This window comes from Heliangelus exortis, chromosome Z (genome assembly GCF_036169615.1).
Source record: "Heliangelus exortis chromosome Z, bHelExo1.hap1, whole genome shotgun sequence".
Taxonomy (NCBI): Eukaryota; Metazoa; Chordata; class Aves; order Apodiformes; family Trochilidae; genus Heliangelus; species Heliangelus exortis.
In genome coordinates this window covers 15,807,715-15,824,138 of record NC_092454.1, presented here as the reverse complement: position 1 = coordinate 15,824,138, position 16,424 = coordinate 15,807,715, and the positions used below count along the sequence as shown (strand labels likewise).

Sequence of the window (16,424 nt, the reverse complement as noted above, 5' to 3'; positions counted from 1 at the left end):
TAGAAACTGAAATCATCACAACAATCAACTTGACTGTCTTACAGAACTAAATAACAAAGAACTGAAGCAAATATTTGGTAGCAGTCTCAAATTAATCAGATTTATCTTGCACCTCAGCGAATGGAAAACAAGGTACTCAGCCAAATAAGTTCTTACAGCATGCTTTTTTATTTTTTGTAGGTCAAAAAGGTATCATATACTGGGATCAGATGGTCTCAGAAGTTGTCTAACCCTCTCCATTTACTAGCAGAGATCATAGTGAAGTAGCTATGGTCTGGTAATATTAGTCATACTACAATGAATTTATTAAAGAACTATTTGAATTTAAGAAAGAAAAGAAATACACAGATGTCACTATTACTCCTTTTCACTACATGTAGCAGTATCACCATCCTTTTGTGGCATTTTGATTTTCTAACTCTCAGAGAGTCTCAAATTACTTACCTACTCAGAAAACACAATAGAGAAAAGAGACAGAATACTAAAGAAAAATAATCATAATTTTATTAGCACTTCAAAAATTACCTGGTTTTACCTGGTAAAGCACAGTCTTAGAGATAACACTGGTACTTCTGATCCAACATAACAGTATGTGTTTTTTTCTAAATACAAATGTAGAGCCAAGTTTTATAAAAGCTACTTATAAGTACAGACAGGTTGCATACCGCAGTTCAATACTTCAAGTTTGACAAGACAAAAGTTAATGTTTTAGGATGCTAAATCCCTTGAAATCCCCTTTTGCTTAGTTGGGAGAGAGTGAGATAGAGGATTATATCCTTGTCTTCCCTCTTCTCCCATTTTTTGCAGATGTAAAAATGAAGTTGAATAAAATAAAATCAAGAAGCTCCATCCAAATATAGCTGCCGCAATGTTTTAAATTAAAATTTGATTAAAAGAATTTTCCTGCAGCATGCAACATATTAATGCTTATATGATTTATTTTTATTTTAAATTATGTAAAGGAGACTTGCAAAAAAGGTAGCTTCTTTCATACACTGTTAACATTTCTTAATGCATTACCTGTTCAAAAATGATCTTCACATAAAAGGAGAGGTAGCGAACTAGAAATACTATATCTTACATGAGGTCTGTATACATGGTATCATAAAAAGTGTTTCGTCTACCAATCAATACGGATTAATTTCAAGGCTTCATAATAGTTTATATTCCCCAAATATGAATGCTTTCTAATACGAGTACAGATATTTCTATTTAGCATTTATCAACATGGACAGTTGCTTGATCATTATGGAGACTTGATAAACATATTTTAAACATGAAAATGTTTCAGTTCCACTCAAGTACACTTAGCAGAGTAATTATACTTAAAAAAAACAATCTATGTCATAATTTAATTATTTGATGAACTTGTTATGGGAAATTAACATTGCCTTTAACTAGATTAGGAAGAAGTCAAATAATAAAAAAACTTGATTTTTAGTTTCGTATGTTTCTGTTCTGTCCAACCAATAGCTGATTTATTTAGAAAAATTCTAATAAAATCCAGCATCTTAAATATCTTCAGAAGTGCTTTTTCCAACATCACTAAAAATGTTAATTAAGAAAGCAACACTAAAATTTAAAGTAGCAAATGCAGTTAAAAGTCTAAGTGAACGTAAACTGAAACACCATGGTCCAAATTCTATGAACAGATCAGGCCATCAGGTTCTGCCTATGCAGAACTGGACCGTGTTTTTCCTCAAACACTTAAAAAGGAAACAACTGGAGAAGATGGAGAATTTAGCAGCTGCTTGAAACAGGTAAGCAGCACAACTAATTGTACATTTCCTTGTCAGGCTTGAAGATCACTTGGCAGGTCCCTGAAATGATGTGTTTCATTTCACCTAATGTAACTAGGCACTACAAACAAAAGTGGAATTGCATTTTAAAGAAAAGTAACTTTCCTAAATTGTTCCCGACTCATGGCATCCAAATAATCCCCAACAGAAACCATTCAATTTTTCTGTAGAGACCAAACTATCCCCAAGACTTCAGTTTTTCTATAGAGATTAAACAGAACATTACATTTAATATCTCAAACCACGTAAGTATCTGTTTGCATCTGCCTGCATCTATTTGTAATTTCGCTTTATGTTTTGATTAAATCAATAGGTTTTTTGTCCACACTGGCCAAATAAGTTTAGCTGACAAGACAGGATATAGTATTTAGCTTTGATATGATTCCCTGACTTTAGCCTGCAGGGCATCACAAGTCTTCTTAGCATCTCCCAACAACATGGCAGTATTTGGCTTGTAGAAGATGGGATTGTCCACCGCTGCATAACCAACTCCCAAAGATCTCTTCATTACAATGACCTGCACAGAAAGGGTTCATGTTTGAAATAGCAAAATCCAACCACCATTCCTCCTCAAACAAAGACAATACAGTCAACCTCCACACACTGGCCAAAAGAGATTGCTTACTGCTACAATACTGTATTTCAGTTTTTAATATAGGAGACAAATTGGTGTCTGGGCCAGTTTCAGAAACACTCTGTTAAACACAGTATTACATGTCAGGTTAGGAGACTATGGACAATCTACAGGCATATGCTTTTAGTTTATGACACACAATAAAGTCAAAGCAAGATGGGCACTGATGATTAGACCACAGAAAGTTTCTGAGACTTTATTTTTGAACTATTTAAGAACCAAATTCCCTGAGAGCAACAAAATTCAGATGAGCATTAAAATAAATACTTGGTGCAACACTCCCTGGTAGTTGTCCAGACTGTACTACTTCATAAGAGGCATTTTGAAGTAAATAAATGTGTAAATAAAAAAATACTAAAATAAATTTCAGCCAGTTTTAGCTATTAAATGTCAAATTGGTTAACCATGGCACCTTCAGCAAACAAACTGAAGCTTTACCAACTTCAACTATGCCCATGATTGTCTCTCAAATTTCAACACATAGCTACACAAAAAATACCAATGCATGTATGAGCCTGTGACTGAGTACTTGAACAGCTAACCTACAGAAAAACTGAGGATAGAAATGTGTTCAGAACAAGAGATCAAAGACTCAAGGAAACTCAAGTATATGTATTGCAGTTCAGATGTTATTCTTTTGAAGGAGCAAAACCGGTGAGGTAAATAAACAGTGAGTTTAAACTGGACACATGAAGATCTCTCTCTTCCACCCTGTTCCTCATTTTGGTTATTTGTTTTTTTTAATTTCTGTATTTCCACTTTTAATATTTAAGTTGTTAATCCAATTTCCTATGAACTTAAAAAGCAGAAACTGGTACAGAAATGCTTCAGGGCTGCAGATGTAAGCAAAACATGATATATTCTTGTCCTGGTTTGGGCTAGGATAGAGGTGATTTTCTGTCTTGTACTTTTGCTTTTAGCCAAGTCTCTTGTAAGTAGTTGCACTTGCTGAAGTTAAGAGCAAGTTTCTCAGACAGTGTGTGTTTCTAGGACTGATAACACTTGATGTTTATAGTTACTGCTAGAGACTGGTATGCAGAGCCAAGGACACTGCTCAGCTCTGAAGAAAACATAAAGAGGTCCCACCTGCATCCCTCCTTTGGGGAGGAACGGACAAGATAGATGCCAGAATTGACCAAACAGAGTATTCCATCCCATATACGTCATCCTCAGTATAAATTTGAGGGATCACGAGGGCCAAGCCAGATTTCCTGCTTCCAGCTTCCGGCTGCCTGCCCTTTCTGCCTTTCCTGCTTTCCTTCCTTCACCCGGCATCCTGGAAGGATCCCGTCCGTTTGCCTGCCTGTGCTCCTGATCCGTGCCAGCCCTTATCTGTGTGTTCCTGCCTCCAGTTCCCGACTGCTGCCGACTCCAGGAGTCCAGCCTGGACTTTCCCAGAGCTGCCCTGCAGCCTCGGTGGTGACGTGAGAGCTATTGGGGGAAAGGGGGGAGGAATGTGGTATCCATTTTCTTGTATATTTGTATATATTTATTAATTTTTCCTATTTATCATTACTGTTTCATTAAAGTTGTGTAGTTTAGTTTCCAACCCATAAGTCTCTCTCCCTTATTCTCTCTCCTTTCTTATAAGGGAGGAGAGAGAGATTAATAGAGAGCGTCTGTTACTCGGTTTAATTGCCGGGCCAGTGTTAAACCGTGACAATTCTAATCACATTTTTCAGCAGAAGCACTTTAACTGGTCTTTTCTACTGCAGTCTTCATTGATCTCACTAAAGCACTTGCTGAAAGTGTACAAACATCATAAAGAGTGCGTAACACTTGAGAAGTACAGACTGTTTTATTGGGTACCTTGCAGAAAAACTTCAAGAACACCAGAAACGAAGGAGAACCTTGATAGCTTATCTTACAAACCATGTTTTTAGAAGCATGTTACCTAAGACAGGTGTTACACAACTCTGTTAATCTCACCTGTTTGGACTTCCACACCTCAAGAACTGGCATTCCAGCTATGATAGAGTTTGGATCTTCCTGAGCTGCTGAATTAACTGTATCATTTGCACCAATTACAAGGACCAAATCAGTTTCTGCAGCAAGACAAAAAAAAAAAAAAAAAGGGAATTTCATTCACAAATATTTTACAAATTTACCAGGCAAGTTATACGGAAGTCCCAGCTTGCTACCAACTATCTCTAGCAAACAGCAACCACCTACAGCCCCATTCCAAGGGACACTTTAGACCTCTCTTGACCACCTAAAGTTAAATCCTTTGATATTTAAATGAGGATTTTTATGTGCCTGGACTTTGTTTTGAATAATCTTTTGAAAAAACTTTTGCCAGAACCTCTGATTTGTAAATAAAGATGTAAGACAAGTTTTCTGTACAATGATATACTAGTTTGAAAGACATGGCAGGGTCAAGCCATCCAACAACACCTGACCTAAACAAGTAACAATAATTCTCTTACATGAAGCAATTAACAGTGATAAAGACACACTTGCCACTTATTTTACAGCTACAAAGACTCCCCTTGGTTCTGGAGGAAACAAGTTACACAGGCCTATTTAATCTCTCTTTGACATCTATACTTTGCAGTTCTCCTGCCTTCAGTATTTCCCTTTGCTTTGCCTGTTTGTACTCTGATTCTGTTTTCAACAAGGAGTCAAGAGTACTCTTTGTATTCCTCTCAGCTCACCTGCCACCAGCTGGAAGAGCACAGAGATTGCAAGAGAAAGACCTCAGCTCCTACACAGCCATATCACAGCAGGCACAAAGGAAAACTGAGTGGCCTGACTGAAATTTTCTAATTTTTAAATTCTTGCACATTGTAAATCCAGAATCAAATAAACACTGAAAACATTTAAATCTAGTGGAAACTTAGAGATCCCATGCTAACCTGGGAAGTCTTCATTGATCTCATCCATTTCCAGGACAATATCATAAGGAACACCAGCTTCTGCCAAGAGCACATTCAGCTGACCAGGCATACGGCCAGCCACAGGGTGAATACCAAACCTAACAAAAAAGAAAGTCAAATCCCATTACTTAATAATGAACATGGTAAAATTGCCACTTTGTGACCTACAAGGCTGAGAAGTTTCAAGTATAAACACATACATGAATTAATAAAATAAAATGGTTAAATGTTAAAAGATATTGTCATTATTTTAAAGTGTGGCAGGGACCTGAGGAGGTGGGAATGGGAACAAGGCCCATAGATGTGACTTCACTTGGAGAGCAGCTGTTCTTTTTCTGCAGTTAAAAGTATGACTTACACAACAAGTATGCAAAAAGACTATGTCTATTTCCCAGTAAAACTAGAGAAGGGGGAGTACATTTTCAACCCTTCCACCGTAATAAGGCCCTTTCAGAAAGCTGTTGCACCTGCAAAGTGGCTTTTGAGAGCCTGATGTGACTTCCAGTGAGCGTCCAGTGCCTACACAGAAAGAACTCGTGGCAAGAAATGCCTGGAAGCACATCACTGCCAGATGGACCAATAGCTTATACCAACAAGCTTTTCTTCACTTACTTTTAAAAGCAATAGTACAATTTCACCATTTTGTCTGGCTACAGTCATCAGCCTGAGCCACAACGCACACAGCAAGAACTGATGTCCACCTTCCAAGCAATACCATATTTTAAAACCCATGACAGATATCTTTGGGGTTTTTAAACCTTTTAGCTGCAAAACTACCACCCACATTAATATGCTTTGTGGGTAACTTACACAATGGAAAACAGAAAGCACCACAGAGTACCTGAACTGACCACACCCTAAGACTCTAGATGAAAAAGGCCAAAAGCCTTCCTGAAGCAAAACCACACCTAGAGGTAGAAATGCCCTTGGCAAATGACCTTACTGACTTACCTCTAGAGGATGCATTGTTATCACAGTGTAACCCTCCAATCCAATAAAAAATTAGCTGGCTCTCTACATCAAGCAGAAGAAAATGCTTTGCTAAATCAAGTTAACACATCGCTTTCTTCTCATGATTGATTTTGGGAGGCAAAATTATAAAAGCAGAGGATGTGAGAAGGTGGAGAGCTACGAAGCTGTGAGAAAATGCACTGCTCATTAGATGGCAAAAATTCAGACAGACATAAGGCAGTAAGGAATGCTAAGGCATGCACGCAGTTCTTTAAGAGTAAAAACCTGACAAAATTCAGAACGGAGCTGTTTAAACTGGCTTAACTGGACCTTCCAAAGATATACTTTGATTAGAAGCAAATATATTTCTTGTGGGTAGATTGTACTTCTCTGCTCATCTTCTGGACCTATATAAATACACATATCAACATCTACTGTGTTGTGCATTTTCTGTCTTCCCATCTCTGGAGCTATCATGAAACGTAATGCTGACTCAAGCACACCAGAAATGCCTCAGATTAAGGCTGTATATGACTGAAATTAAATATTTAATAAGGAATGTTGAATGTACTCTAGAAAAGACAGAAAATATCCCAGAGAAAACTAAATTCTTGGATTTCTGGAGAGAAATTTCTGAGCAAAAATCCAGGTTAGTCAGGAATGCTATAAAGACTTCAGATTCCTTCAGAAAGCAGGGAAAAAACTGATAAATCAACTTGCCATGATGAATCATCACATACTTCTAATTTCAACTCCACTTCAATGGAAGTGGATAACACATCACTGATTATCCATGAGTCACAGTTCAATCAACACAGATTATTTGTGAATTTAACATTGTACAAATACATCCTTAAAAGGGCAATTGAGTGCTCTACCAGCAAGTCAACATTAAGACAATGCAAAAATGAGACAACTGGAACTCCAGCAACAAAATTAAGGACATATGATTAATCCACATAATATTAGATACTCTACAATTTTAAGCTCTAGGTCAAACAGCAGGATAAAAGTTAGCTTTAAAATGAATGTTTTTAAAGAAACAAAGAACAGATTGTATCCAGCCAGTAAACATTAGGTATTCTGTTGCAAAGGATAATACTTAGAATCAGAAATAGGAGAACAAATACACAGAACAAAACATTAATAGCTTACATTTCACACCACTCACTCAGTAATATAAGCCATGTGTGGTACTGCAGTTAGTCCTTAAGTATACCAAATTCAATCACTTACAGACAGTGCAACTCTTATTCTGAAGTACACTTGAGAAAACACATCACTCCTCTGGCAGCAAAAATAGATTTTCCAACAAAATTCTCTTTTGTTTCTAATAAAATTATTTGAGTGCCTTTGCAACCAAAACTGCTCTGGCAGTACACAAAACAAAATACTCGTGGGGTTTCTACTCAATACTATATACACATACATAAAATTGTATTTCAAGAGCTGGAAAGTGAAAAAGTAAGCTGCCAAGAGAATGAATTTCACCTTTGACTTCACCACTCCTGGAAGGAGGAAAAGAAAGTAAAAAAGAAAGGGACAAATTATCTTAGTTCAGGAAGAGTTATGGCATCAGCTATCTACAGACTTCTGACATACTCAGCTTGGAATCACATACTGAGCGTTCACAAAGTTTGAGAAAGCTGCTCATAAAAAACCTGTTTAGACAAATGCTCAAGTGACTCCTAGAAGTCTGCTTCTAATGGCCTGTTGATCAAATATGACAGCAGCCTGCCAGTACCTCTTGAAACTGGATGTGCAAGTGTGTCAAAAAGCATCATTAAAAATATTTGCCTAAGGCCTTGATTATTTCACATGGTAATATTGACAATGTCTGGAGGAAACTAGCTTGTCCAATTGAAAGCAGAATTCAGGTAAGCACAGAAAAGATAGAGCTAAAATCCTCAATGGCTTAGAGTGTCTAATAAATGCTGAGTAACTTGGTCCTGTCTCTTATCAGCAGTAATTCTTCAAAGCTACACACATTACAGCCAAAACATTTTGTCATACACGCTCTCCCAGATGTTCAAAATTTGAACTTCATTCATATTAAAAAATTCATCACAGAATGATTTTAGAAGAGAGATATGCTTTTTAGTAAAAATGTATTAAAGTCAGGAATCTGTAAGTTTCTTTGATATGTTTTTAGAGTCAGTAATGCAAGAACTCCTGTAGGTTTGTTTCTACATCCAACAGAAATCTCACAATTCTTTTTAACTTTCTGTTTACATGACACCAAGTTTCAGTATGCATATACTTTTCCAGTACCAAAGACTCACAATCAAGCTGTGTCTTAACTGACACAGTATACAGGTAGTTCAGTAGTTCACTGAAATAGAGAATTCGCCAGAAGTCTTTTTCTTGAGCCTAACCCACCATCTAACATGGGGTTTATTTACTACATCCAGCTGTCAGATACACTGAAGTGAGCATACACCTAACAACTGAGACCTCACATCTAACCAGCATGAGTAGTACCAGGCAAGGATATTCAGCCTTTTTAATCAGCTGCTTTCAGATACTTATCTTTAGAAAGACAACACAGCACCCTAAAAAATTAGTTCAGATTTCGAGCCTTTTCTTGTAATACAAAGATTGCAATACTTTCTTTTACATTTAGACTAAAAATCTAAAACTTCTGACAGACACACCATATCTAGACAGCACTTCCAACATAGAAAGCATTTAAATTCAGAGGCAAAACAAGTTATTTTAAGTAGCATGAACTTAATTACGGTAGAATGAAAAAGACAAACTATTTCAAGAAAAATTACTGAAAAATCTCAAAATGGAAATTACTTTTTATATGATTCATAAAGGCAGCATCTACCTTTATTACAGCTATCTAGATAGCAGTCTTGTAAACAATACTGAAAGAGCTAACACGTATCTAACCCAATGCAAACGTGTTCCAAGACCACTTAATCATGTAAAGACAGTATTCTTGTCATTTTTTCAAGACCATACAGAGCAATGTAACATCCAGTTGGTGCCTAATTCAACTTACCCAACACTGTAGAAGCTGCATACACAGAGAATAATTTGCCCAAGGGTTTTGCCTCACTTCCTCTTTCCCCTATCCCATTTATGTGTTTTGACACCTCTTCACCTCATTGACACCAGTGCAAACAATCTGATATTCAAAGTGTTTGGAGGAAAAAACAATAACAGAACAACACAACCTAGCTTAACTGAGAAGCATATCACAAGCATTTCCCAGCTTGAATCCTGCTATATAACCATAGTTGCAGTATAGCACAACTTGTAAGTACTGCAGTATCACACATTGCTCATTATACATGACTACATTGATTACTACATCAAAGTTAGCTTAGCTAGCTTAGTTCTGGTGTCACATCTGAGGCAACATACCCTCAGAAACAGCTCTTCAGAAATGGACCAAGCTCAGCTGCTCTGAAGTGAAGGCTGGTACTGGCTCCCCATTTCCAACCACTACAGTTTTACCACAGCAGCAGCACGATCCAAATACATGGCATGGACCTCAGCTCAATGCAATAATCCTCCCAAGAGCTGAACTGCACGAAAAAAAGAAGAGCCTGACAACAAAAAGCATCACCAACTGACCAAGTAAGGTCACCCTGAGCTGAAGTAACCCATACAAAATCAATGACATACCTATAACTCCTGCACCATACTGCTATAGATGCATCCTTCCAGAAGCCAATCAGGTACAACAAGGTTTGCTCACCCTTTTTTGCTACAGTGATACGGCACTCCAAGCTAATAGGAAAGCTGGACTTCATTTGCCACTTCATCTGCAGCATTAATAACTCAGAACTTACACAGTTAATCTGACTGTGTAAGAAACAAACTGAAAACTGCCATGTACAAACTTAAGTGTCTGCTTAGTAAGCATACTTCAGCTTCCTAGAAACTTGGATCAATGCATGTTGTCCTTATGCTGCCATTCAGCAGGGACAGCAATTTCCATCTTACGTACACTGAGCTGTGCAGTATGTCAAGTCTGGCTGGGACAGCATCTTAACAGTTCACAGGACAAGAATGCCGAGTGTAAGTCAATGTAACTAAACAACTGAAATTAACCAATTCTATATTTTAAGTTGTAGAAAAATGTGTAGGTGGTACCCATCCACATGTTCTATTACTTTCAAGCGATTTCAGCAACTGAGAAAAATACATTTGGTTAGAGATCAGCCATAGCAGTAACAATAAATATCAAAAAATACAGGTCCAACACTAAATTTATGCTATTATATTTTTTAAATGTAAGAAACTCATGTGTCCATGGGCTCAATAGTGATTAAAATTCTCCAGCATCAGAAGACAGAAATCCAAGATATCTGGAATCCTCAAGATAGTTACCTATACAAATTAGGTTAAATATCCAGAAGTACTAACATATTAGCAACTAACTAGAAAGGCTGTTAAAGAAGTAATCTGCATTTCTCTCAGCTCTGAGAGTTACCTGAAAAAGATCACCACATTAAACTATACAAAGCACAATTTTAAGAGTCCTTTCAACCTGCAATATATTTTTCTGATCAAGCCCTTTTCACTATGCAGGAAAACAAAATACATTGTTAGAAGATGTCTTAGAAAAGTCATACTGTGGCAAAAGCTGAGGTAGTTAACTTGATATGGAAAATGGACAGCATCAACTACCCATGCACATATAAGAATGTATACAGTTTAAATCTGTCCTATAACATTACAGAATTATATATGTAAATATAATTACTATCAAATACAGTTTAAATAGCTAGAAAAAAATCAGAACTCCACAACTACAGGCCTACAACCAACACAGCACATAGCTGAAGACCTCTGGTGAGGTGAGAACTTTGAACAATTTACTCAGTTGTAACTTTGAAGAAATACCACACCAATCATAGAACAAGCATTTTCTCTCCAAGGCCAATGGATTTTGAGGCCTACGAGGAGTTAGTCTATGAAAAGATTGTTAACCCATGCTTAACAAAGGAAAGCTACAGTGAAGGCTTAGCAATATACAGGCTGTTTATTTGATCCTACTAATACATTAAAGATGTGATCTGCTGCACGACAGTCATAAGCAATGATGTTAGCTATGCAATTTAATAACTAAACAGTCTGAAGTTTCTGAACTCTCTCATACTTCTGAATTTAAATTCTAGTCAAAGGTTACACACCATGTTATATAATCTGTGCTTTTCACTGGCAATGTTATGGCTATAGGCAATATAAATGAAAACTACAGCTCTTCTGGATCAATTGTGAGCCATGAATCAGAAAAAGACCGTATGACAGACACAATTTTTCTTGGCATGGTAGGAGCATTACAAATTGATGACAATCGTATGTCCGTGCTGGCACCCCTCCACAGCGGATGTGTGAGAGTGTCACTACATCTGGATGGTGAGCACACAAGGGTCCTGAGGCACTCCAGGCCTACTGAAACCAGAGGGACAGCAGCTGCACTCAATGAACACTGTGGGAGCTCCGCAAAGTGATGAAAGGCCTGAGTTACCACAAACTCTAAATACAGATTTATTTCATTAAAATAATAGGTAACCACTGCAGTGATCCCTTCCTGAAATTGACTCATTTCAAGTATAAGCCAGCTATTTCAAGGATTCATTCACATTTCTCCCCTGCAAAGCCAATATGAAAGGCAAAGTGAATAATCTTTTATGTCACCACCAAGGATGATTGAAAATAAAGCTTGTCCCCACACAGAAGCACAGAAGGAAAGCCAAAAGCATGTGACACTGTCATCACATTAGAAAAAAAAGGCTCTTTTGTAGCACAGCTAACAGGTCTTCAAAATTTTTAGAAGAGTAAAAAGGCAAGGTAGACTGTGGGTTTTTAACTTAGGAAAGGCATATAACATTAGAGTGTAGGTAATTCCTTTCTATGTTGTTTCTAACATACCAATCAGAACTGGATGTTACTGGATGTATTTACATATATGTTGCTGTGTATTAGTAAGCATTACTTCTATTGACAGTCAGTTATCTCTTACTAGAAGTAAACCTCATGTTCTTGGTGCAGAGGCTGATACCTGATCTACTCTTCCACTTCATACCATACTGCAGAAGACCCATCTCCTCCCTAGGATGCTCAACTACTCCCATTTCATTCCTTTAGTTATTTGATAGAAGTTTCACAAACAGAGAGGGCAACAATTTTAAAGCTACTCTTTTTAACTGAACTTCAGCTTAACACCAAACAAACCAAACCCAACAGCAACAGCAACAAATATTCTCCAACTGCTAGGTCTATTTCCAAAAATCAATAATGACAGTGTAAGGAGTAAGAGATCTTAATTCCCCAATTCCAGTAAAAGGCAGAAATACCTTTTAAACTAAAGTATGACATTTCTAGATATTCAGCTATGGGACAGTAAGGCTAGAGTTGTCTTCCAGCAAGTATATCTGAAAGAGAGATCAGCATAATAATAACTGCTGAAAGCAAAATCAAACCAAAACAGACTTGTAGGGGATTTTAATATAATGGGAAAAAAATCCCAAACAAACCACAAAACTGTAATTCCTCGCATCAAAAGTACTTACCTGACATTTTTCCCTTGTTCTCTCAACATCTTCACCAGGTCAGCTATAGGATACTGAGCTTTTGCTGCACACAAACCGTAACCTGAAACAATTTCCAAATTCTAAGCCATTTTTCTCTGTCAGTTCACAACAGTTAAAAGACAGTATGTGTACTTTCCACACAAACAGAAGCTCTCATGTTTCAAAATAAATGAATGTACTAATAATACATATACACATAACTATGCATCTAAATACACACACACACACACACACACACACACACACACACACACACATACATATCAGATATTCACATATCCCCAGGGGAGTTTCAGCCTGGCTGCAGTAATTCATTTAATCCTCTTTGTCTTATGACCACTAACAGTATAGTGGTTTGACCAGTCTAACTACACAAGTAACTTATTTCAGCTAAAAAAACAAGAACACTTGGTTTTGTGATCAGAAAATGATGTTTCAGACAGGTATACTGAAAAAATTATACAGAGGCTACCATCAAGCTACTTCACCATGGTATCCTAAATAAAATTTTGGATTTCTATAATGCAACTCTAGCAGCTAAATAAAGCTTTTAGCAGCATATATTCCTTTCAGTCTTTGTCTGAATTAATCGGAACAATAATGCCAAGGAAGAAAATGCAGAGTACAAACTATTAATGTGTCCTCAAGGTTTAACCACAAGAGCAAGAACCAAAATCCCTGAAGATTTTTGCAAGCTTCGCTGGAAACAAAGGTAATTTACGAAACTAGAACCCTACCTCACTGATGTTTTAATTCAAGCTAAAACAAAATGAAAGACAACTTTGTATTTTCAGCATTCTTCCCCACAGTTAAAACAAATTCAACACAATAGTTGTGCCACTCAGTTGAAGGAAAACAAGTCTTGAACTATTCCCTACTTGACCTGTCCTAATAGGGAAAGTGCCATTGAGCCCACAGCCAATGTAATAGTTTCTGACAATTAAGGGCTTTGGCTTTCTGGGACTTCTCTACTTTAGTTCCAGTATTTACTTTATAATATATTAGAGATGTTCCTCTGCTGTTTTCAGAATAAAACAATGCAGAACTGAGGTAGTAGATGACAAACATAAACAAAATCCTCTCTGTCAGTAACTTGACAGATATTTTGTTGATGGTACCACTGGTTCTTGGAAACTCATACTGCAGCAACAGCTGTACACAAAATCAACTGTAAATGTAAGTTACAAGAGACAGCCTTTCTCCTGAAGAATTTAAATCTAAATAACAAAGACAAAGTTTTAAGGGACACACTCAAGGAAAAATAAGTGACACACACATCTACATAATGGGACAGTGACTAACCTGGGAATAAAAACAGATCCCACAGACCCTGTCAGCACGTAACATGCTGCTGCTATTGCAAGACAGACTATAGGTTTTTTAGTTTGGGTTTTTGTATGCTTGAGTTGGGTTTTTTTTCAGTAATATATCCTCTGGAGATCTTGCTATTTGAGTTAAGAATGTCTTACCTGGAGTAATAATAATATTATTGGCTTCCTTTATCATTTCAACCGCATTGTCCACATTGATTTCTGTGTGGGTTCCAGTAATTTCCATGGGTTTCCCACCGGCTGTTGATGTTGTGCCATAGCCCCCTAAAATCACATTTGCAAGAGAACGATTCATAGCCTGAAAGAAAAGAGGATTTTGATCAGCCAAAGCTGAAATCCAAAAATTAAGTAGAGATGTCTACAAAGAAAACTTCTGAAAATATTAAAGCCTTCCAAGCAATAGCTTTATCTGATGGCTTTGCATGCTTACAACTTAAAACTGCTTAAAACAGGCTCCTTAAAATAGAGTTCCAGCTTAACTCAACAATAGCCAAACATCAGCTTCTAACACATGACATCATACCTGTAATGGGAACACATCGACATCTACCCAAGGCAAAGAACGAAATAAAACAAGTAGGAAATACTGATCTCTCTCGGTTCTTAGAGGGAGGGATATAAAAAGAATGCATATTTGAGGCCAGAATGAAACTTTTTTTAAAATATATATACATACATACACATATATATACATACACAATTTCTGCAAGACAATTTCTTAAGTTCTTAAGCAGTTCAACATGTAAGCACAGAACTGCTTCCAGACAGCATGGAAACCACATAGCTCTTGCAGACTGTACAGAGGCAAAGCTCCCGCAGCATCAAGACAGGTAAGAACACAAAACAGCTAAGCAGCCACACAAAACTAACCAAATGCTAACTCAAAACAAATTGTAATGAACTGAAGGGGACCATTAACTTACTGTCTGAGCACCAAAGAGGAACAAGAGATCTTAGACTAAGAGCTTTAAGAGAAGAACACATTCTGAAAATTCGGATCTGTAGATACAAAGGCAAAAAGATGCTGGCTAAATGCTTTCACTGGCATGTCTCCTTGTGAGTGTGATCCCAAAGTATTATCTGGCAATATCTGGAAGCAGGCAAAACTTAGAACTGCAGTAAATAAAACTTCAGAAGCAGGAACATAACAGGAAAAGATCACTTATTTCATTAAACAGGTGTGTCATACATCTGCTGTGCTAGCTCAGAAACCACAGTGAAATTTAAGAATCGACCTGGAGAGACAAGTATGAAAGTGAAAGGAAACATCCACACAGAAGTATGGTCCCAAATGTGTATTTTCCACCAATACTTCAAATGCTGCTCCTCCCCAGGTTTTTTGCTATAGCCTGAGAAGGTAAATCATTCTGTGAAACTCAGGATCTAACAGACAAACAACAAAAGATGTTAGAAAAGCTTTGGTTTATCTTGGTAAATAATCACTGTTTCAGACACTGGAAGGAAGGTGCTCATTGCAGTGATATAAAGCATCCTTCTACTGTCTGCAGTGAGCAGTAGTTCATATTCTCTAATCAGACATTGCCTTTGACATATAACACAACATTACACTTTCAAATAAAAAAACAGACTACTTTGTATATTACAGCAATTAAGGGTCAGGCAAGACAGCATACCCTCTTCAGATATTACACACTCTTAAGATTACAAGAGGCAAAGCACTTTCTATGCATATCTAAACGAAAAGACCAGTCTAACAGGGGAAGATCAGTCCAACAGGGGAAAAAAAAAAAAAAATAAATTCTAATTATTATTAGAACCCGGAGAACACACAAAAAGCAAACATGAGAATGAAGCACCCTTGCCTGGCTCCAGACCAGAGAGGGAAGAGGGTGGAAGACCACCAAAAAGGAGGGAGGTGGTATAAAAGATGTCAAAAATGAGCCAAGACCTCATAAAGCAATAACTAACCAACATAACCAAGACTTACTCAGTCCAGGGTCAGTCTGGAAACTTCCATTGCCCCCTCCACCTTCTTTACCACCATAAACCCCATACATGTATGAATAAAGTGCAGGCTTCACGATTAAGGCAACCAAGCTGATGAGGGGTCTGGAGAACATGCCTTATGAGGAGAGGCTGAGGGAACTGGGAATGTTTATATTGGAGGAAAGGAGTCTGAGAGGAGACCTTATCACTTTCCAAGTTTATCAATTCAAGCTTTAAGAGACAGTTCTGGATCTTTAAGATACAGTTTTATGAAATAAAGTAACTGGAATTGTTGTAAAAAGAAGGTTTCAACCATTAAAATGTTTCCA

The 16,424-nt window shown here is 37.2% G+C and overlaps 1 protein-coding gene across 7 annotated transcripts in view; it reads right to left on the bottom strand.

Annotated features, from left to right (window-relative positions):
• Window positions 1-482: 482 nt before the first annotated feature.
• NNT (nicotinamide nucleotide transhydrogenase) overlaps window positions 483-16,424 on the bottom strand; it is a 43,096-nt gene continuing 27,154 nt past the window's right edge. For 6 of the 7 annotated variants that reach the window (XM_071731631.1, XM_071731627.1, XM_071731628.1 and 3 more), the window contains 5 exons: window positions 14,287-14,446; window positions 12,797-12,878; window positions 5,289-5,407; window positions 4,363-4,478; window positions 483-2,316 (listed from right to left, as the gene is read on the bottom strand). In XM_071731631.1, the coding sequence (XP_071587732.1) occupies window positions 2,167-2,316; window positions 4,363-4,478; window positions 5,289-5,407; window positions 12,797-12,878; window positions 14,287-14,446 (627 nt within the window). In that variant the 3' untranslated portion in view covers window positions 483-2,166. Of the gene's footprint in view, window positions 2,317-4,362; window positions 4,479-5,288; window positions 5,408-7,064; window positions 11,758-12,796; window positions 12,879-14,286; window positions 14,447-16,424 lie in introns of those variants that run through there. The other variant, XM_071731634.1, reaches the window with a different exon arrangement.